The 21,295-nt window shown below is 41.2% G+C and overlaps 2 protein-coding genes across 2 annotated transcripts; both read right to left on the bottom strand.

The window, feature by feature from the left end:
* Positions 1-860: 860 nt before the first annotated feature.
* LOC139648611 (dihydrofolate reductase-like) lies at positions 861-5,239 on the bottom strand. Its single transcript, XM_071524786.1, has 6 exons — positions 4,929-5,239; positions 4,296-4,345; positions 4,042-4,147; positions 3,127-3,253; positions 2,580-2,695; positions 861-1,896 (listed from the first exon to the last, which is right to left on the bottom strand). Exons 1-6 carry the CDS (start codon positions 5,027-5,029, stop codon positions 1,794-1,796), a joined length of 603 nt encoding a protein of 200 aa, XP_071380887.1. The 5' UTR covers positions 5,030-5,239; the 3' UTR covers positions 861-1,793.
* A 1,873-nt stretch (positions 5,240-7,112) lies between these two features.
* LOC139648613 (cryptochrome-1-like) lies at positions 7,113-20,954 on the bottom strand. The gene is made up of 11 exons (XM_071524789.1): positions 20,150-20,954; positions 13,714-13,822; positions 13,123-13,265; positions 12,835-13,019; positions 12,605-12,693; positions 11,967-12,107; positions 10,839-11,150; positions 9,953-10,104; positions 9,250-9,452; positions 8,754-8,882; positions 7,113-8,077 (listed from the first exon to the last, which is right to left on the bottom strand). Exons 1-11 carry the CDS (start codon positions 20,305-20,307, stop codon positions 7,995-7,997), a joined length of 1,704 nt encoding a protein of 567 aa, XP_071380890.1. The 5' UTR covers positions 20,308-20,954; the 3' UTR covers positions 7,113-7,994.
* Between the last annotated feature and the right edge of the window lie 341 nt (positions 20,955-21,295).

Below are 21,295 nucleotides of genomic sequence, written 5' to 3'. Positions count from 1 at the left end.
TTTCATTTGGAGGGTCACATTATAGATAATATCACCCCATTTGTGGCATCTTTACACTCCTTTTCTATCAGATTCAGAATTGATTTAAGAATTTACTGATCATTTGGCACAGATGGGCCTGGCAACAAGCTGTATCTGTAGGGCCAGATCACATGAGGTGATCTGGCCTTCGTCATCAGCGCTCCTGGACTGTGAAACGACCTGTGTCATCTTTTAAATCACTTCTTAAAACTCACTGTTACAGACTAACTTTGATGTAACAGCCTTTTATCGTTCTTTAATTTTATTACTCTGATCTTTAATTGTTCCTGACCTCTCCTTTGTGCCTTTATGTTTCTAGATTTTCTTACATTGATCTTTTTACTGTTGAGTTAATGTTTTTGCTTTTCATTTATCCCTCTGTAAAGCACTTTGTAGCTGTGTTTTGAAAAGTGATATACAAATAAAGATGACTGTTATTACATTTAGTAGCCAGTGGATTCAGAAATTTCCAAGACAGCGAACAGAGAAAATGTGAAATTGAATCAAACTTACAAATCAAAAATGTCTTTGGCTGGCAGCTGGTGGTAAAATCAAACCTTGCATCTCTCTCCAGAGAGACCGGTCATCAGTTACCAGCAGCATGATGTAGGCCTGCTGCACCTTGTCTTGCTCTTATATCTCCATCTAGTGGCTCAAGGCATCACATGCAGCACAGTGCAAGAAGATACAACCAAACAGATGATTTGTGTGACCATAATTCTTTTCACAATGAAAAATAAATTCACAAATGAATCTCCAATCAGTAAAACATAACATCTATTTATTTTCATGAAATGCCTTTTGTTTTTGATAAGCTCCACTAATGAAAATGTGTTGACAGCTTTATGAATCACAACACAATTTGAGACAATAAAGAACCATTTTCACCCAGCCACATCACACCATGTAACATTCCTCCATCGACCGGCCTGAACAGCAACACGTACCTCACGGTGAACAGATTCAGCTGTTTATCAAAGTGACTCCACTCCAGCATGCAGCTTTAGGAGGCGAACCGGTGCTATAATTCACCCGTTAGTCTCTAAACCGGCATCTGTTGTGTGGGCTGGGACGGCAGCAGATCCCCGGTGAGTCGGTGACGCCGGCTGCTGACTGACTCACCGAGAGGCATATTGGTGCTTTGGTCCAGACACAATATTACTGAGGAGGAGGACAAGATGTGAAGCACTGACAGGAGACAAGGTGACAGCCAAGTACACACACCTGTATCCAAAGACATATGACTAACACCTACTTCTGGTCAATGGGCTGCTATGGTTACTCTGTTGATTTGTTATGTAATTGTGCAAAAGTATACTCAGAAACCAACTAAACATCTCTGGAGAGCTATAAGGGTGAAAGATTATAGGGTCTTTCTTCTAATATTGGTCATAATATCCTACCAAATGGCAGTGATTGGGAAAATACTGTAGATCACCTATCTGTAGAAAGGTTGGGCTGCCGTTAAAGTGTCTGTGCTCACAGTGTTTCACATTTCTTTCATGGTTTACAAAGAATATAAGGTCATTTACATTGGCTGAAATAATGTATGATCACGTTAAGAGTGTTAACAAGTCTTCAGCTTTCCTTTCATTTAAAAATACAGCAGCCATTCAGTCAAAACACTCTCATTGTGGGTTTGGGTTGAAGCAGCAAGCCTCTACTTTCTATCCAGGAGTTGATTCTGCAGTAAATGTGGAATGCTGACAGGAGGAGGGAAAAGGCACTGGAGTGACACCAGCAGACAGTTTTCTGATAGCTTCTTGATTTCCTCAGCTTGTCGTTTCCTCTTCTTCACAAATCTCTTTCTTGAATACTTGGAATTTGTACTTGATGCCGTTCTCCTCTTGAACTTCACTCGGTACACCAGGAAACCTTATTTGGAAACAAAAAAGGTGTTGTGGGTTCATCAGATGATAGATAGATTATAAAACCTAAAACAATTCAAAGACTGAGAAGCGGCTGTGTGAGGATGCAGCATAGAGGGAAAACAAAATCAGTTTCCATTTGTTTCATGATTTGTCTGAACTGATATAATTTAAGCTACTGCTACTATCTTTATTTGATTGCATTTCTTATACTTTTTGGTTTTTGTAATGCAAAAATAATGTCACAAGCTACTTTCAGTGAACGCAATTTTGTAAAATACAAACTTAGCTTTAAGGGAAGCAACATTAACTGCATACTAACATAACAGCAACCAGCAATGTTAAGGTCAGCAAATTCTTTTAAGATAAGATAAACTTTATTATCCCTCATGGGGAGAGTTGTCTTAGGCAGTGCTCCACAGTGTTGCTCCATTAATGTAATCTATTTAAACAAATGACAACTCTGTCTGCCACATGACATGGATGTTTACTTTGTGACAAAGAGCAAAAATCACTTTCCCATGGCACAACGTTGAGGCGGATCCTGTGAGCTGTTCAAGATCAACAGTTAGTAGCTGTTTCAAAATAACTATCCAGTACAGTAACACTTGTTTTGATTTTCATTTCAGGGGGTTCAGACATAAGGCCACAGCCTTGAGGTGAGGAAAGCCTGCGCTAATAAAAATGTACCTGTGTTGCATTTTAAAGACTCTTCTGTCAAACTGAGGGAAGAAAACGTCGCAGTCAAAGTCGGCCATGACGTCCGTCAGGTAAACCAAGTCACACCACGGGTGCAGCAAGGCGTCCTGATCATGAAGAAGAGGCAACAGTGGTTGTAGGTCAGATACAGTATATTGTGCCTAGAAAAATTTACAGAGGCTTATGTGTAATGTTATAATACAGCAAAATATTAAAACAGAAGGATTAAAGCTGCACTAGGACATTTCACTTGTTGGCAGTTCCAAATGAAAAAGACGGTTTCAGCCCCTCAGTGTGTCTAAATTAAATAAAGGTTGAATGAATGAATGACTGAATGACTGACTGACTGACTGACTGACTGAATGAATGAATAAATAATTGCATGAATGAATGAATGAATGAATGAAAATCATTCAACCACAGGATCTACAGTAATGGTGAGTCCAGCTTTCACTGGATAGATCTTGCCTAGTGCAGCTTTAAATTTCCCTCTGCCTTGTCTCATCTTGTCTTCTCTGAATGGTTTCCACCATGTTACCTGGTACACCTGCGCCCCGCCGACGACCCAGATGGTCTCTATCAGGTCGGCGAGGGGCGGCTGTGCGGCCAGGCGGACAGCGCTCTCAAAGTCCTGACACAGGAAGTGGGCACGATCTGGAGCAGCTCTGGAGGAGGAGAGATGTCACCAACACAGCCCATAAACCCCACACACAGCCCCAAAACATAACCACACACACACACACACACACACAAAACGTCACTATCGATAAATGTATTTTTCTTTTTTTACTATCATCCCAAGGGATATTACACCCTCTCTGAGGAATATAGTCTGACTGACAAGCGGTTTCATATCCATGGAGCTGCTTGTTAAAAGTTTAAGTAGAGCATTAAGCTCTGCTGAGCAGCAGAGTGGCCTTTAAATGGATCCATGTGAGCCGCAGAGTTTTGATACCAAACAACAGTGCCGCCGGTCACAGCTCTATCTACATCAACCTGGTTATTCATTCAGTGTGGACAGTGGCATGAGGGAATGATTCCCTGTTGAGGATAGTTCATTATTAATGCACCTTCAGTTAAGAATCCACACTGCTCACCTTGTAGAGAAATTCTATGTTTGTTGTCGGGAACGTGATCAAGTCAGAGAACGGTAGATATAAAGATGAAGGTTCAGAGAGAGACAGGTGGATAATCCAATAAATTCTCATGTCTCCCTGGACTGTTGACTATCCTACTATAGTCTTGCACATGATTCATTTTATCTTGTATAGTGACATAGTGACATGCTCTTTGTTGATGCAAAGTATTTTATGATATGGAGCTAGAGTTATGATATAGAGTTCCTTGTTGTGTGTGTGTGTGTGTGAGAGAGAGAGAGAGAGAGAGAGAGAGAGAGAGAGAGAGACAGAGAGAGAGAGAGAGAGAGAGAGAGAGAGAGAGAGAGCCAGCTCACCTGAGCGTCTTACTCAGAACCACATGCAGAGTATTGGCCATTGGAAATAGACAGTCTGGGTTGGAGTACCAACACAGTTTGCCCCACACCAGCATGTTCATCTTTCCTGCAGAAGACGGTTTGAAACAAAACTCCTCATCAGCTCTCTACCACATCTGATGGCACACACTGTATTACAGAGTGAACAGACAACAGCAGAAAGCCTCCACCAGCTCTTCTTCTTGGTACAGTAGAACTTGGATGTTGAGGATTACCTGGTCGGGACACTCCTGTGACATTGCGCAGAAAGAACTGGAATTCAGACCTGTGAAAGTGACATTTTTAATATTGAATAGACAGAAAAATCAGCGGCAGATGAACTCGCTTATTCTGACTTTCATTTAGGCTGCTTCTCTTGGGCTATTTTCCACATGGAAAAAGAAATATAGTAGCCTAACAGTACATTTTAGAAGGACTCTACATAAATATGAAAGCACAACTATAAGACCCTATAACACTCCTCCTCCTACTACTACTAATGATAAACTTAATAGCAGCGTGTCAATAACAAAGTTTACAACGGAGCATGGGAATATTATACAGAGCTATAGGAATATTAAAGTGATGCCATAGGAGATTAAAGTAGGCCTATGAGAAAGTCACTATAAACTCACTCTTGATTGAGAACCAGACACACTTCACATCCCTATATGAACATTAGATACAATATTACAGTGATACAAGATAGATAATTAAATAAAAAATACCATGAAGAACGATAAGGTCACTATAAACTACAATTACAGGCATAATATTGTAACAATATTGGTATTTTTGACTCAGCCTCCTGTATGAACTCAATTAAGACCAGACTTCAGGCAACTATCCATGAATGATTTTACTCTTACGGTAACTGCCAGGGCAGATGTCCATCCTTTCCGATCCCCATGTCGTTACAAGCTGCTGCAATGAGCCGGACAGGTTTCTTCTGGACTTTGTCCCGATTCATTTCCAACAGATCAACCAAACCGAGACGAGACTAGGATCAGGATCGGGATGTAGTCGGGTTTATAACGCCCACCGAGCCGCAGTCGCTATTGGACAGGATGCGGATCATTTCGGCACATCCTTGCCAATAATAAGTGAATTGTTGTCCACTGTGTTGAGGTGTCGATGCGCTTCAAAGCCCCAAAAGCTTCTCCAAACTCCGCGTGAAATCCTGATCCTGACGGCCGTCATGCGTGACACATCTGGATCTGATGTGTGTGAGCTGAGAGCAACTTGACTGACACACAGTGGGCCGTCCTCCAATGATTACGAAATATTTAGATCAGTACACAAGCCAACTTGGATTTTCGTCCTACCTGTTGCTCCTACTTCCTCCTGCTCTCTCGAGTCCAGCAGCTAGGGTTAGACTTGCTTATGTGATGTCGTCTTTTTCATCTTACCTTTATTTTATCCTTATAGTGTTTATTTTGGTTTTCATCTTCCGGTTATCCTACTATTTACTTGAATGTTGCTCTTTTCCAACTCCTCCTGTCTGAATTTAATTCCTGTTCACCACTGTTCGTTTAAATTCATTTTCTGCATTTATTTTGACTGTCAACTTTGTAAACTCAGTTTTTAAAGGTGCTATATAAATAAAGTTCTTATTCTTATTCTTATTATTGTTATTCCTATTCACTACAGTGTCCACGCAGTAGGATCCTATGGGGAGTTAGTCTGTGGTAGCCTACTTGGTAGTTTTGATCGTTTTTTTATCGTGGTATTACTATATCATTTCTTTAGTATATATGTTGGACCTAAAGTGGCCAGAACATGATTTGAAGGTTTGTGTATCAATACTTTTAGAATGAAATCGTCGATAGCCGATATTTTGTGCAGTAGCCTATCTTTAAATTTGACCATTTTCATACCAAAAAGGACAGATTCATTGTTACCCCAGAATTGTATTCATGGCAGGGAGGAAAAGCCTCTGAACCATCATGGGACACAGATTGAAGTGACCCAACCCACCTATCCCATGGTCTAAACTTTTTCTAAACTTTGAAAATTCATTAAAAATCAGCCGTATGTGCTACAGCTTTGCAACTTCAACCTCAATGCAGGCCCAAGTGTGAAGCAACTTTTGTAAACTTCAACCTAGTGCAAATTATGAAGTCCATCACTGTTTTTCTCAAAAACTGTAAAACTAATTAAACCTATCTCCTCCCACATTTCTTTTGTTCAATTGACACCAAACTTGCTACACTGCATCTCCAGACTGTCCTCCACAAACGATCCAGCCAGATTTTTGAATTAGAAAAATTGAGCCCACAATGCATCAAAATATTTTACTGTAAACAGTACTGTAAACAGCTACTGCACATTCTCGCTAAATAAATCTCCAATGTTCATGAAAATAAATGACAACATTTTCCAGTCATGATAGATGAAGTAAAATTTCAGAATTTTATCTCAAAAACTGAATTTTTGACAGTATTTTGAATTCTGCCCTCATGTAAACTATTGCAGTCAATGGAAATAGAGCATATTTAAACATCAGTTTTTGGCTTATGGAGCAATCAATCTTGTCTAGATGAAGTATGCAAATTCTCAGAATTTTGTCTTGAATACTGAATATTTGACACTAGTTTGAAATCTGCCTGTAAATGCATGGACAGCTGTTATCCTGCACCCTGGTGGTTGGCAAAGTTCTAGTGTGAAGCCTCCTCTAACTATCCCACTTCTCAGGTAGCTCAACACGATCACAACTTGCCATTGGTGGCAAAGGTTGTGAGTTTGAGCCCCGGGTGCTGCAGAATGAACATGCTTATGTCTACTCAGGCATTGTGCTGTGTGGCTTAGAGACTCATGATTTCAAAGATACTTAAAGGTTTAATGATAACTTTGGTCCGGACAGGTCTACTGATGGACCTACCTTCTCTTCTTCCTCTTCTTCCTCTACCTCCTCAAAATGCCCGGCCTGGACTCACCACTGCGCAGCAGCTATAATTCTTTTTTGTAAGGGGGTAGATGAGGAATTGAAATCTCTTGCCATTATACTGTATCAAACACAAACAAATATAACAATAAAACATAAAACCATAGGATATAATAATGTTTGTGTCCTTTATTGCCAATTTATAACAGTTACAATTTGGTCATTCTTTATACAAAAATAATAGATTTACGATCACATGGGAGAGAAAAGCACATGCATTCACAGTACAACTGAGTTTTGGTGACTCGCGTTTATTATTTACAAAGGAGGTTATGAAACCCCATGACAAAATATACAAAAGTTGGAAATTAAAAAGAATAAATGTTTACAAAATGTAAGATGGCCTTGGTAAGGACGTCTCTATCACCAAAACCTGACAGTCTTGCTGCTTCCTAATTTCCCCATTACTATTGTACATTAGACATTTGTGTCCTAAAAGTTTTGGGGAAAAAAAACATTTGTTGAATATACAAAGTTGAATATACAAAGTTATGTACATTTATGAGAGTGCACCTCCATGTTCTTGATATGAATAACTGAGAGGCTTGTTTGAGGAATAAGATCCAACCTTGTTTCTATTTGGGCCGCCGATCTCAGTGTTAACGATGGGTAAAGGTGTCAGCTGTACACAAGGGATCCTCACCAGCTACTGCCTCATTTCATCTCCTGATCCACACCTGAGGAATGTCGCCATTCCAGACCCGCACATTTTCAAACATGGTTCAGACGTCGAAGCATTCAGGTTAGTAGCAAGAAGTTCAGTTCTCTACTTATGTGGCCCGATGCGGAGACAAAGACCCAGCTGACTGAAGGACACATTATTGGACAGAGAGAGAGACAGCTGATAGAGTAGCTGGACACGCCTCCTCCCAATTTCCATCTACTCTATGGTTGTTAGTTAGTTATTACTGTGTCAGGGCAGGGCTGCTATCAGGATGGTGGAGACGGAGCGGGGGACTGAGAGGCCCCTTTTCATTCTGCTTTTCTCCTGCTAATTGCTCTGTCTCCGGGCTTTAGAGCCGTTGTCGGGCACGGGCTCTTCTCGACGACGCTTCTGAGTGGACAGTCCTCTGCCTGCATTAAAACAGACAACAAAAGGGATTTTACAAAGGAGATTACGTCAGAATACTTTGGTGTTCAACAACTTTCATTTTGAAAGTAAAGTTGACACCTGTGAACCTCCTACTTTCCTTTGCAATGCAGAAACCAGTTTGACAACACCTGGTATCAGGTGAAGCACTTTTGATATCGCTGGCCTGTGTAATTACTGTGGTGGAACAAAAGCAGTTGAGTTGTGTTGTATATTAGAGCCATTTATTCAGTGAACTGCTCTGAGCTGCCTACAGCAAGGGATATGGGGATATCAAAGATGCTGGATCTAATACTACACAGATTGTTACATTGCCAACTGGAAAAGGCTCATATGTATACATCTTTTCCTCTTGAGTGTACCAATTTTAGATAATACTGAAAATTTCACTGTATGATATACAGTGAAAATAAAACGATTTTGAGCCAATATGCCTTTATGTAGGCCAAGAGTGATGGGATTCATTTAGAATTCCTGGCAACATTTAAATATTAAAGCAATTACATCTCCCAATAGGATGTAGGTTGACAAACTGAAGAAATGATTCAATGGACTGAAATGCCTGTATCTTGTCTGTTGTGCACAATCAGAAAAGTGTGTGATACAGTGGAAAAAAAACGTGGTTGAGCCTATGACATGTCAACCAATCAATTAATCTACCTGTATGAGAGGTTCCCTCTTGCATGGAGTGGTCTTCAGTGGAAACCCCCGGCCCGGTCCCTGGGTTCACTCCAACATTACTTCCATTTCCACCATTGCTGGGATTGGCTGGAACTGTTGCCAACAGCCCTGTAAAGTAACCAGAAAGTTGTAATTTCCTCCCCCAAGACCATACTTGTTTGTTAAAGGATGAGTTTGATTTCTTCTTTGACATGATAATGATGCAATGTCTGCATGATAATTACTAGAGACCCAAAACATGCATTGCAATTTTCTACTCTCAAAACAAGAAGAAACATCTGACAATCACTTTAAAAAACTAACACCACACTACCTGATAGCTATGAATAGTAAAACACACTGCTAGCATCTAGCTGAGGCTTTAGGTTGTGGTGTAACCCCGAGAAGTTAACATGGATTTCACGTGGATATTGTTTGAGAAGCAGGAAATTGGGAAATAATTTCAAGGATATTAGTATCTGGGTCATGTCCCTACCCAGTCCTCTGTAGCAGGAGAGCTGCTGGTAAATCTGCTTCATCCGCTCGATGTTGAGGCGGCTGGCCTCAGCGTGGTTCACCATGGGCTTGGGGTAGTGGACTCCGACGATACACTTGGCTGCCCTCTGCACTTCCTCCGGGGCGTTCCAGGGATCATAGATGTATTTGGCAGGGAAGCCCCTCAGTATGGGCAGATAACGCCTGGGAGCACAGAGAGAAAAGGATATAAGAGAAACAGAAGTGGAACATGCAGGAAGATGAAGTAGAGCAAGATTAACGCAGCGCACTAAAGGATTACGTGACATGCTTGTTTGTTTTGGATGTTACAGATGTTCCATGATAAACAACCCAGTGTACAACCACTTTTAACAATGAGACTGGAAATTAGGTCACTGAATTTCACCATGTCGTCATTTACCAATTACTGCATGATCACATTCAATGACCAAACTTCCTCTTTCATTAATTTTGGCAGCAGGATCTCAGCTGTGTGACGCAGTTTGGGCTACACTATCACTAATACTGCAACAGTGAAAGAAACCACAATTTGTTGATATTTTTGAAATCCTGATGAAACCACAGCAAATTGTTTCCCAATTTGAAATGGCTACTGGGGGACAAAGGTTAATCTTTACACCAATATCAGCTTGTGAAAGGACAGTGCAATGTGACATCCATGTGATCGAAGTGCCGAGCCTCACCGTATGTAGTCTCCGTTGGGGTCTGTGCGTCGGCCGAACCCCACGGGGCAGTAGCAGTGGAAAAACTGCTGGAAGAAGGAGCTGCATGAGAGCCACATCCAGCTGCCGGCGTTTACGCTCCAGTCCGCATCCAGCAGCAGCTCCTCAAACACCTACAGAAACCACACAAACACACACATGGGAGAGTAAGATACACTGCATGGTAGAAATGTTAATCACAGCAGGGAGCTACAGGACGGTATCCAGCTGCCTGCATTCACTTATTCTAACTTTTCTATTGGTGAGGGATGACAATTCTGTGTAAATCTGGTCTTAAAAAAAATACAGAAGTTCTGTATGATTCAGAACACTGGTTTGTGCGTTTCCTTCTCTTTGGGCCATGAAAATATACCCATGCAGTTTTCATCTTTCTCATACAGCTTCCCCACACATTTCACCTGGTTAATGGACAGGTCAGAGAACATTTAGCTTTTCTTCTTTTTTTAGCTAGACTTTTCTTCCGTCTTCCCACTCAATCCTCCATCCTGTCCTGCTCACCTCCATGCCCTCCTCTGAATGTACAGTACTGTGCAAAAGTCTTAGGCACATGTAAAAAAAAAAAACTCTGTAGGGCGAAGATGCTTTCAAAAATAATGAAATAGTTTCTAAATGAAAAAAATTACTATAAAGAGCAGTCTACTGACACACTAATGCAGAAAACTAATAAACATCTAAGACAAACTTTGTATAAAAAAATCTAGGGCGCCTAAGACTTTTGCACAGTACTGTAAATCCACAAATCTCGTCTTATGAGGAAAACTGGCTGCAACTTGCTTTGCTTCCTTTCATTCCTCACCTTCCCCTCCCTCTCTCATCACCCTCCTCTATCCCATTGCTCCATCCTCACCTTCATGCCTTCCTCCCAGCTGATCCACAGGTCTCCCCTGGTGACGAAGCAGGCCACAGCGTGTCTCGCCAAGTGATGGATCCACCCCTCCTGCCTCAGCTGGGTCATGATGGCATCTATCCAGGGGAAGCCCGTCCGCCCCTCGGCCCACTTGGCCAGTGCCTCGGGGTTCCTGTCCCAGGGGATCTGGACGCACACGGGGTTTCCCTCCATCTTGTCGAAGCAGGGGTTGTTGGTGGCGGTCGTGTAGAAGAACTCCCTCCACAGCAGCTGGCCGTACAGGGAGAGAGGCGGGGTGCTGTTCTTCTTGACCTGGGATGAGAATACATGCAAAAAAGATTTTAGAGTTGCACGTGAAGTTTATCTTGTGCATTCTGGACTGTGTTGTGCTAAACGATCAATGGATCACGGCACAAAAACTGACAAGTATCCTATTTCTAAAATTCAAAAGACAGACAGGCATGTGAATTGTACATTATTTTGTTGTCAGTTCAAGGGGTTTGGCCCAATTTACAATAACAAACATACAAAATAGGAAAAAAGGCCTAAGGCTAATGTTAAATTGAACTGCAATGAAAAATGTGAGTGACACAGTAGTATTTTATTCTAGGTCACTGCATTGCATTCTGTCAATGGAAATTGGAATGTGTTCTGGTGAATCAACTTGAGTTCAACAATAAATTATTACAATAAGGTAAAGTAAATTACTATTATTTGGTTTGGTATTGAATGTACTGATGGCGCATCTATATATCAGAGAATTTCCCCAGTTGTAAAATCTGGTTATAAAAAGCAGTGTATAACATGTCAGATGTCAAAGCAAAGTGAAACTGAAACTGGCAGAACACAGTAGCTTCACAGAAGAGAAAATGTCATTCAATTTTAAAGTAATTGCATGTCCTTGTAAAAAATTAAGTGGAATAAAAAATCTATGACGTAAATGTTCCTTTGTGGTATCCACATTAAAAACTTAAGCATATCTTTTGCATCTCAAATTAACAGAATAAACTGTTAAATTAAAACAAAGTTTAACTGTATCAGTAAGAAGAAAAAACATCTTGAGGCAAAATACAGGCTCATTTGAAATACACATTGCTTTAATTATTTAATGTCTGTGGTCATTCATACCTTCCTGTACAGGTCGGTGAGTTTGAAGTAGAAGAGGCGACAGGAGAGACATCCAAAGCGTAGGTAGGGGCTGAGGCCCGTGGGACTGGCCAGCAGGGAGTTCGCGTTCATACGGGGACGCTCAAAGTTAGCCACCCACGCCTGTAGAAAGAAAGACAAACAGCTGTCACTAACATATCAGCATCTAGACTGCTCAGACTAATGAGCTAGGGCCCGATTCAGACCTTGACTTGGACAAGATGCGTCCACCTTCATATTAAAATACACAGATTCTGATTCCGACTGAGTCCATTGGTACGCACTATTCCTTACACACCCAAAACCCTGCAACATGTCTAACACTCCCATTGGTTTTCTGGTATAAAACAAAACAATCTGCATATGAATAAATCAAAGACATCAAATAGGATATGAACTGTTGAGTCACAAAAATTGAAGAAACAACCAGTAACAATAAAATAAAACAAAAAATTGGAAGAGGAATTGACAACTGGCCAAAAAATGATGTCCCATATTATGTTCAGTTGTCTTGAAAATGTATTAGGTTGCCAGCTAAAGCCAAATTATACAAGTGTACTCGTTTTTCATTGAGTGAATATAATTTACAGTATCACAGTATTACAGTACTGTCTCCTTACCTTCCTCTCCAGATGCCTCTCCAGCCTGGTGAGGGCTTCTGTCTCTCCGCCCGGCCACACTGCTGTGGACAGGCCCTCTGTCTCAAACCCTGGAAAACACAAAAACACACAAGTGTACAGTCAAAACACATATTTAGCATTGACTGTGTTCCTGAGATATCCTGGATAGCATGTGTGCACATACACAAAGACAGCTTACGTGCGTGCACACACTCAAAAAAGCAACTCACCAAGCTCTTCCAGGGAGGGAACACCGAACTTGTCGTCATGGTCCTCACCGATGGGTGTGGCACATTTCCTCATGACCTCAGACGTGATGGTCTCTGCGGGCGTTTCCACGGCGTCCATATGGCTGATGAGGGCCTGGAAGCGCTTGTACGTAAGAGGAGGCTGACCACCGTTTAGTTCTATGATCCTTGGTGGATGAAAAGGGGACAAAAGGGAGTCAGCACAACTTTTCAAACTGGTTCAGTACTCAGTAGCATGGGACATTTGCATAAATTCATCTAGTCACTCACTTGTCCAGATCATAGAGGGTGTGTGAGATCCGCCCCATGACTTCTACCCCAGCCTCACTGGCTAGTTTCTGGATGGCAGCATCCCGTTCCTTGCCAAATGGCTCTGAGTCGTACTCATAAGACAAGCGGCTGATCTTCCACTCCTGGGGAGCAAAGATACAGACACAGACACACACAATGGTAAATATTATTTATTTTCTTATTTCCTTCCTAATCATATTTCCTTTTCTAAATATCATGGACCACAAAGTGATCTTGCCCCATCAAAATCAAACCACCACAGATTATACATATGCAAGTGGTCCCATGTAAAGACTGACCACTACCTGTAAATGTGTGCAAGACACAAGGAGGGAGCCAATTTTATTTGTGTTTAAAGTGTGATGGATCATGTTCTGTAAGACTGTAGTGACGATGACTCTCTTTACTGACTCTGTTAGTGTCAATAAATGTTAGGACTCTGCCCGGATATTGTAAGGGGCAAGCATGACTAAAACACACTCTGGGTCAAAGCGCTGCACAGAAGTCAACGACCGGTCACCACATCTGAAGCACGGTAAGACTGCCTCCTCTACTCATTCTGTCTCTTACCTTAAAAAGGCGAGGGAAGACGTCTGTGGGCTGGCCTCTGATCACAAAAAGACGGGAGTTGAGCTTGCGCAGGCTGGCGTCCAAGTCCTCCAAGCACTGCAGCAAAAACCTGGAACCCAACAACAGAGAGCATTATCAATTAGTTGATTTTACAGGACAAATCAAATTAAAACTTTAAGATAAAAACCTGTTGCCAAAGATCATAGCTACAGACACGGTGCAATCATAAGACTACTAATCATAAGTGTCACTAATCTAAAAGTCACATGCTTAACACTTCCACAGGAGAGTCTAACAAAATTCCCCTTCCTACTTTGCTTTAAGGGACAGTAGCGACATTTCAGATAGTGGTTGGCTTAGAGAGTCCTGTGAGATTCTTACTTTGATGAGAGTCAATGCCTCAGACTGTTTTTCCATTACTGAGATATTCTGAATTCACTCTGAACTGTTGGACATGCCACCAGGCAACAAAGTTTCACTTGTTGTACAGATGAACTTGCTTAATTGGAAAACAACATTTCACAATTTGTCTATCCATTTTTGTTATTTGATTAGTCAACTACTAGGTCTATGTGTTAATTTAAAACTTGCTCACTCACTTATACAATGGGCCAAGTTTGTACTTTATCATGAAGTGCAGCAGAATACAAACTGAGAACAGGCAACGACCAAAGACTGTGTATAACTGAGGCATTCAGATGTTATCGTCTCTAAAAGTTACTGTTCAGTGTGGTTAGACACTTATTGATTTATCTACCAAAGACAATGTTTTACTAGCATTTGACGCTTGGCGGGTGTTAATTCTATTGGTCTGTTTAGGAACAAAAACTGATTTTCCTCAGTCTTCATATTTATGACCTTTGGGAAGGCTTTCTATTCTCACAGCAGTTGGATGAAAGGTACTGGCATGCGAAAGGGTATTCATATCAGTGGGTTAGGTGTGCAAATCAAGAGGTTAAAAACAACCCAATTTGGTGACCTTGATATGCAGAAAGTTCACACTCTCCTTGATAAATTGGATACTGCTATAGTTCACTGTAAATTTAAGTGCTCCAAAATTACTCACACAAATTAACATCAGCATCAAGTAGTAAAAAAATCATCAATATAACATCCACATGCTACTGCAGTACATGAGGGAGAAAAGTATTATTTGGTGCATCATATAAACCAGTTCCTCTGGTCCACCCACAAAAAGGTTTGCGTAGCTTGGAGCCATACTCATGGCAATAACTGTTCCAAGGTGCTACATGTAGCATTTTAACATCAATAAATCATTACCACATTAATACTGAGACATGAGTTACTGTAAACAAACGAGACTATTGCCAAGAAGATTGGCATCCGCTGCCGGTCTCTTCCAAGCGGCCAAAACCACAGGTGTATTTTGAAGCCAATAAGGAAATGTCGGCAGGCAGCACTTCCCCTAATGTCCACTAGAGGCCGGTTCCAAAAAGACCGTTTTTGTGACTGTCTTTTTGTGTTATGTGATATGTGTATTCTTTGTTTGTTTGTTTTTAATGATTGTTTATACTTTCAATTGCGTACTTTGAACTACCCCATGTGGGATAAATAAAGTTGTACTGCAGTGTTTCCTCTGTATTCCTTTAGCAGTGGTGCACTACCACAGCAGGGAAACTAGAAAATGTTAAATTAAAATTAGCATTGTAATTTAGTCTTACTATCATTTAAAACTAAAATAGGTGTAGTCCAAAAGTACTCTAATTATTTTCTTTATGATCAAAAAAGATTGTTTGCACTATAACCTCATCTTGAAATATAACAGTCAAAATTACAGAGGAAACACTGGATTGTATTGTAAGTATAGACATTTAATTTTGAGAAATTGCTAATGCGATATACAATCTGGTATATTGCATCGAGGATGTGTGATTGTAATAATTTTGTCCATGTTATTTTATCTAGAGAACTGTGTAAAAAACAACTACTCTAAAGAGATTGACGTTAAAGTAATCAAATTGTATGCTCCAATCTAGTTTTACAGAATAATAGTATCATCAAATTGCACTGCAGTAGCACATGGTGTTTGGTATCTGTGACTGTGAACATAACCATTCACTAGTATCAGCACCAGAAAGCCAAGAGAGCTGATGTAAAGAAACTGGGAGTTAAGCCCATCATGTGATTACCATGTGGTACAGATAGACAAAGTACTTTGGTGTCAGATAGAACATTTTTATGATTTAATTAGGCCTATTTCATCTATGCAGATGCAGGGAAATGAACAAATGCTTTTTAAGAGGATTCAAACCACTGAATGTGAATAGGCAGCCCTCTTGTGGTGAAATCTTTTTCAACACATTGGCCACCATAACTTGTTTAGTTCAAAGCGAAGTCATCCAGTAGTAAAATGTTGAAAACCAGTAAAAGCCTAAACATGCGTTGCATTCAAGAAGCTGTAGGCCTACTTATATTCACGTGAGGAATTATGATCTTACTCAAAGAACCAGTTTCACAGACAGAGGTTAAGCTCAGGCCAACGCCATGGTTCCTGTACAATGGATGTTTCTATGAACAAATCTTTTAAGTCTAGCAATAGCCTATACTTAATCCAAATCCATGAAACCAACCCCCAAAAGCCTCCGTGGAAAATTAAATTTGTTATAACCGCACGCATGGCGTAAACAGTCCTAAATCCTCATCTTCTAGACTGTGGATGGCTGAACAATATCCAGGAAGTTAATTTCTTTGTTATGAACCTTAATCTGACCTTGCACCCCTGCCGTGTGTGAGGGGACGAGTCTCCTGAGCTGTGTAACATGCAGGGGTCAGAGATACAGGAGGCGGTTTCTAAACAAATGGATCCCTGAATAGGTGTTATGAGAGAGGGATCGATGCTGATGAATCAAAACTGAATAGGCTGATCATCCTGCAATGTCTCCTGCCTGCTAGAACCACTGACAGAGGCTTCACCCTTCAAATAATATTCTTTCAAACTGGATAATAGCTTCCAGTATTCAGTGCACAAATACGGCCTTATTTGTCACAACGCCTGGGGTTCTTTGCCTCATACAGGTCTAACATTTAATGAAAAGAAAAATCCTTTCATGATACAACACAAAGATAACATCCAGCTACGTTTCTCAGCTGATATTCTTGAAGCATGTCCCTCTAAAGTACTCTAAGCACATGAAAATCTCTTGCTGTTATCCATTCTCCTGTCAAGCAGCAGGCAGACAGTGGTACCAGGTGTAATAATCCAGTCACCCGCCACCTCATACACATTTTTAAATCTGTCTGAGTTCGAGCTGTGCCTCTGCATCTGAATCAGAATGTTTTCTCTTCAGTACATCTTGGTCTGGAGAGCAATTAAAGGCTGCGGTACACCAACAACAAAGTTGAACTAGCCCAAAATAGAAGCACACTCGAACACAGTGCCGCATACAAATGTGTGTGTACTGGCCGTGGCTTCGTACTGCCCATTTATTTACAGTCTGCGCCACAGGGGGAGCATGAAGATTAAAAAAGTAACTATAGACTAGGGACACTGGGAACAGTGGCGACAAAAACTCTGAACAACAAAACAACAACAACGGCTTCAGTGAAAGAGCGACAAATGTGACTGAGGGAATATGAGGATTTAGAAGCCAGTTGATTGGTCATAGCTTGTAACAAGCTCAGCAAGTCTACTCTCGAAACCATTCAGTTTGAAGGTGTTGACCACAAGAGATGTAAATGAAGGCAATGGGCCGTAAAAGGAAATACTAAAAGGAGATACTTTTTTCACAAGGCAACACAAGCAATCATGTGATATTTTAGAATTCAAGTAGTTCGGCCAGCAAGCCTGAAATTCATTTCCGCATCAAGTATAATGTGGCATCTGGACAGCTGATGCAGAAAACATGCGCAGGTATTTAGCCAACACCCTAGGCTTGTTACTACAGATGGACTGCCACTTACACTTTGTACGCCTGCTACATTGAAGACAGCAGCAACAATCCCACAGAACGGATCAATTTGTTGTGTTTTGAGACTAGGGTTGCAAAGGGGTGGAAAATTTCCGGTAAATTTCCGGAAAGTTTCCGGTAAATTTCCATGGGAAGTTAAGCTGGGGAATTTTGGAAATATTCCAAATTGGAAACTTTCCATGGGAATTATGGGAATTTATGGGAATTTATGGGAATTAATGGGAATTTATGGGAATTAACTGGGAATTGAGGGTAATTTAATGGAAAGGTATCATATCCAAGCATAAATATTTGTTTTGTTATAAGCAGACATCCATCCAAAATAATACAATTAAAACAGATTTATTTGTAAGTAGAACTTTATCAAGTGTTAAATATTTTATTGAACAATCAATTCTTTCATTGAAGAACAAAAACATGAATGTTGAGTTAAATATTACTCATCCCCCCGACCCAACCCATTCAAAAATTAACAAAAATGCACAGGAATGCACAGTGCGTGTAGGGGGCGTGGTCTCAATAGCCCTGCAGTAAGCAGTGTGCTATGTGTGCATGTGATTGAGGAATAGCATAGATATTCAACTGTACTTGCATGATATCTGGTTGTTTTAGTCAGGATTATGCTAAAATATATTTTCCCCAACTATATTTAAGTTCCCTATTAAGAGCACACCTTCAATTTCGTAAATTCCTGGTTTATTCCCGTTTATTCCCATAAATTCCCGTTAATTCCCATAAATTCCCGTTAATTCCCATGGAAAGTTTCCAACTTTGAAAATTCCCGGAATTTTGCAACCCTATTTGAGACACTACAGAGGGGAAATGGGGATGAGGAGGAGCAGTGCTATAAATAGTCTGGCTGGTTCATATATAGTGCTGCAGCAAATGACGAAGGAGGCCCTATCATACACAGCCGGGGAACAGTTGGAAAGCTGGCAGAGGCCCCGGTGTAATAGTGATGGTGACCTCAAACAGGGGCAATCTGTACCATGGGGATCTATGTGATCAGCCAGGAACAGCGTGCATATACAAATACATAAACACACACACTTCTTTCTGCAGCAGTGGAGGTTGCATAAGACAAGGTGATATCAGTCAATAGTGAATGAGGTGGTGTAGCTGACTATTGCTAAAAGGGTGGGTGGGCTGGGGGGTGGGCTTGGGTGCGTGTGTATGCCAAAAATGTAGGTCAGAGCAGTGAAGAACATTATGTAATGACCATAATGACACACTGACCCCATTTCCTCTGCTTTCCATTGAGTGCTGAGCAGGAGAGTTAAATGCGGGAAAAATGACTTGCATCATGATGGTGGTGCGGGACCGTGCTCACTGCCTGTGGCCTTTTCAGTACATCTGACATGAAGGTGAAAAGTAAACTTGATCCCCAAATGATTAATTATGGACTGAAAGAAAGAAAAACTGGACAGTATAGTGGCAGTATAGTAGTATAGTAGCAAAACATGTGGCCAACAATACTTTCTGCCATCTACTCACTCTATCATTGCAAGAAAATCTTCTCGGAGCAGTGAGGTGCAAGGGAAATTTCAGGCTCTCCTTAAACTTTGCTCTGTTTGTTTTTACCCTCCTACGCATTTTCTTTGCAGATATAGACTATCTTGCATCCTCCAGTACAGTTTGTACTATTTCCTAGGGCTACTGAATTACTTGTGCTGATTGTGATAAAGATAGAATCGGAATGCTTCTTGCTGCCGTCACACACAGAAACAGAGACAAAGAGAGAAATGAAGACGCCTTCATGATACAGGGATAAAATTACTACTGGAAACTTGACCGTCCTAAACATGCATTCAGCAACCAGAATAAACCCTTGGAAGCAGGCCCGGATTAACACAGTGTGGTGCCCTAGGGTGAAGTCACTTGAAGTGCCCCCCTCCGTCCACTTGACACGAAAAAGTGAAATTTACTATGCCAATAAAGATCATAGATTTACATTAACTTAAACAGTACAGGCTCAACACACATACTGCAGACAAATGTAAGACAATGTACTAACCAACAAATTACTTTACACCATAGATTGACTTGAGCCTACAAATGCCGTTTTAGGCTTTACACACAGAGCTATACTGTATCAAATTTGAATGCAACTCATATCAAAGACATCATGCTAAAAAATCATTGTTTCCACCATAAATTTTCAAAGGCCTGAATGAAGACTAAACGCCAAACCATTACAGAGCATGACTAAAAAAAATCATAATACGAAAAATAAAAAAAATCATTTAACAGACATCTAATGCAACTTCAGCACCACGGACAAAGCCCCACATACCACCAAATAAAGCAAGCTCAGTAACTGTAGCAAACAATCACTTCAGGCGAGTTGATGTGACAGTGGGACTGTCTGCAGAAGGTGAAAGGAGCAGCACACACACACCTCTGTAGTGCTCACACATGATCTGCACATGGGCTCTGCAGTGCAAAAAAGTCACAGAAGGCACACTGGTGGGCTCTTGCAGCGTGACACCCAGCCCCACCCCCCTTACCTCCACCTGCTGATGCCAACATTGGAGGAGCCTGCGAACCAGGGGTCCAGGATGTAGACGCAGCGCAGAGTGTCCGCTCCCCGGATGGAGTCCTTAAGAGATGGGTTGTCATGGAGCCGCAGTCCCTTCCTGAACCAGTGGATGGTGTTGACCACCATGTCGTCTGTCTTGCTTGTGTGTCCCCTGGTCTGGGGGGGCGTGAGGGGGATTCCCAGTAACAACAAAAAAACGCCCCTCTGAACTTGTTTTCACAACTAAATAATCAGAGTCCGTTCACGAACTGGTGTTTTGCTCGGTGGCCCGGTTATTGATTTTGCACCGTAAGAGTTTGTCTGACCTTAACCTTGCTCCATGAATTTGTCCATTGATTTGGTTCTCTTGACGAGTAGCCGCCGCATGTGTGAACATAAAATGTGGCGACAGGATGTGCAGGGAAACGGCACAACTCTCGTCTTAACAGCGACGTTAAATCGAGCACACGATAAGCAAAAAAAATCACCAAAAAACGTTGTCGAGACCGATGTTCAAACGAGGTATTTTCACAAGCAAATACGCGAGGCGTGGATGAAGCCTTTACGCGTGTTTATATGCGAAGATACGTCAAAGGCAGCTAGCTCACCGAAACTACACACGCGCAGGAGTGTCCAGGTTGTTTCCAATAAAAACAGAAAGGGTAACGCACAAATCGGGAATATTCCAACTCTCCAACGTATTCAAGATTGAGTATAAACTCGTACTACCTGGTACGTTTGTGGGACATTCAAGATGTCCTCTCTTTATCAATATATCCACCCACAGATACGCACTAAGGATTGGAGCAACGTGATTGGTCAGAGTCATTCGTTATACAACCTTTCCTCTGTCACGTTTTCGTAATGTGCTTGCTTATTATGTTCTCTCCACGTCCTCCAAACAGTCCTTACATCCACTTTAGCTTGTATTCTCTCAAACGTTTGTGTCAAGATTGCCTGTTGCGGACCAGATTTAAAAACAAAACAAAAAAAACAAAATTATTTTACAGTCGTTGACAAATGCAGCTAATCTCAACGCATTTAGATACTGTTATGTAGTTGAGTCAGGAGAACCCGGATGAGCACATGTCGCGCGGCAAGGCGAGCCCAGGATAAGGTGTGTTGGATTTACTAC

Source organism: Centroberyx affinis, unplaced genomic scaffold, assembly GCF_046629955.1.
Source record: "Centroberyx affinis isolate AG114_WGS23_722 - 3 ecotype Tasmania unplaced genomic scaffold, CSIRO-AGI_Caff_v1 ptg001232l_1, whole genome shotgun sequence".
NCBI classification, from domain to species: Eukaryota; Metazoa; Chordata; class Actinopteri; order Beryciformes; family Berycidae; genus Centroberyx; species Centroberyx affinis.
Note: the sequence above shows the minus strand (reverse complement) of the source record. Positions and strands in the feature narration are given on the sequence as shown.

Bases quoted from the DNA above. Each gene is read 5' to 3' on its own strand.
- LOC139648611 (XM_071524786.1), bottom strand. From the start codon at position 5,029: ATGAATCGGGACAAAGTCCAGAAGAAACCTGTCCGGCTCATTGCAGCA. The intron at 4,148-4,295 runs GTAATCCTCAAC...CGTCTTCTGCAG, and splicing joins CACAGGAGTGTCCCGACCAG to GAAAGATGAACATGCTGGTG. The intron at 3,254-4,041 runs GTGAGCTGGCTC...CTCCTCCTCCAG, and splicing joins GTTCTGAGTAAGACGCTCAG to AGCTGCTCCAGATCGTGCCC.
- LOC139648613 (XM_071524789.1), bottom strand. From the start codon at position 20,307: ATGGTGGTCAACACCATCCACTGGTTCAGGAAGGGACTGCGGCTCCAT. The intron at 13,266-13,713 runs GTAAGAGACAGA...TTTGCTCCCCAG, and splicing joins TCTTCCCTCGCCTTTTTAAG to GAGTGGAAGATCAGCCGCTT. The intron at 10,105-10,838 runs GTGAGGATGGAG...TGGTTTCTGTAG, and splicing joins GCTGGGAGGAAGGCATGAAG to GTGTTTGAGGAGCTGCTGCT.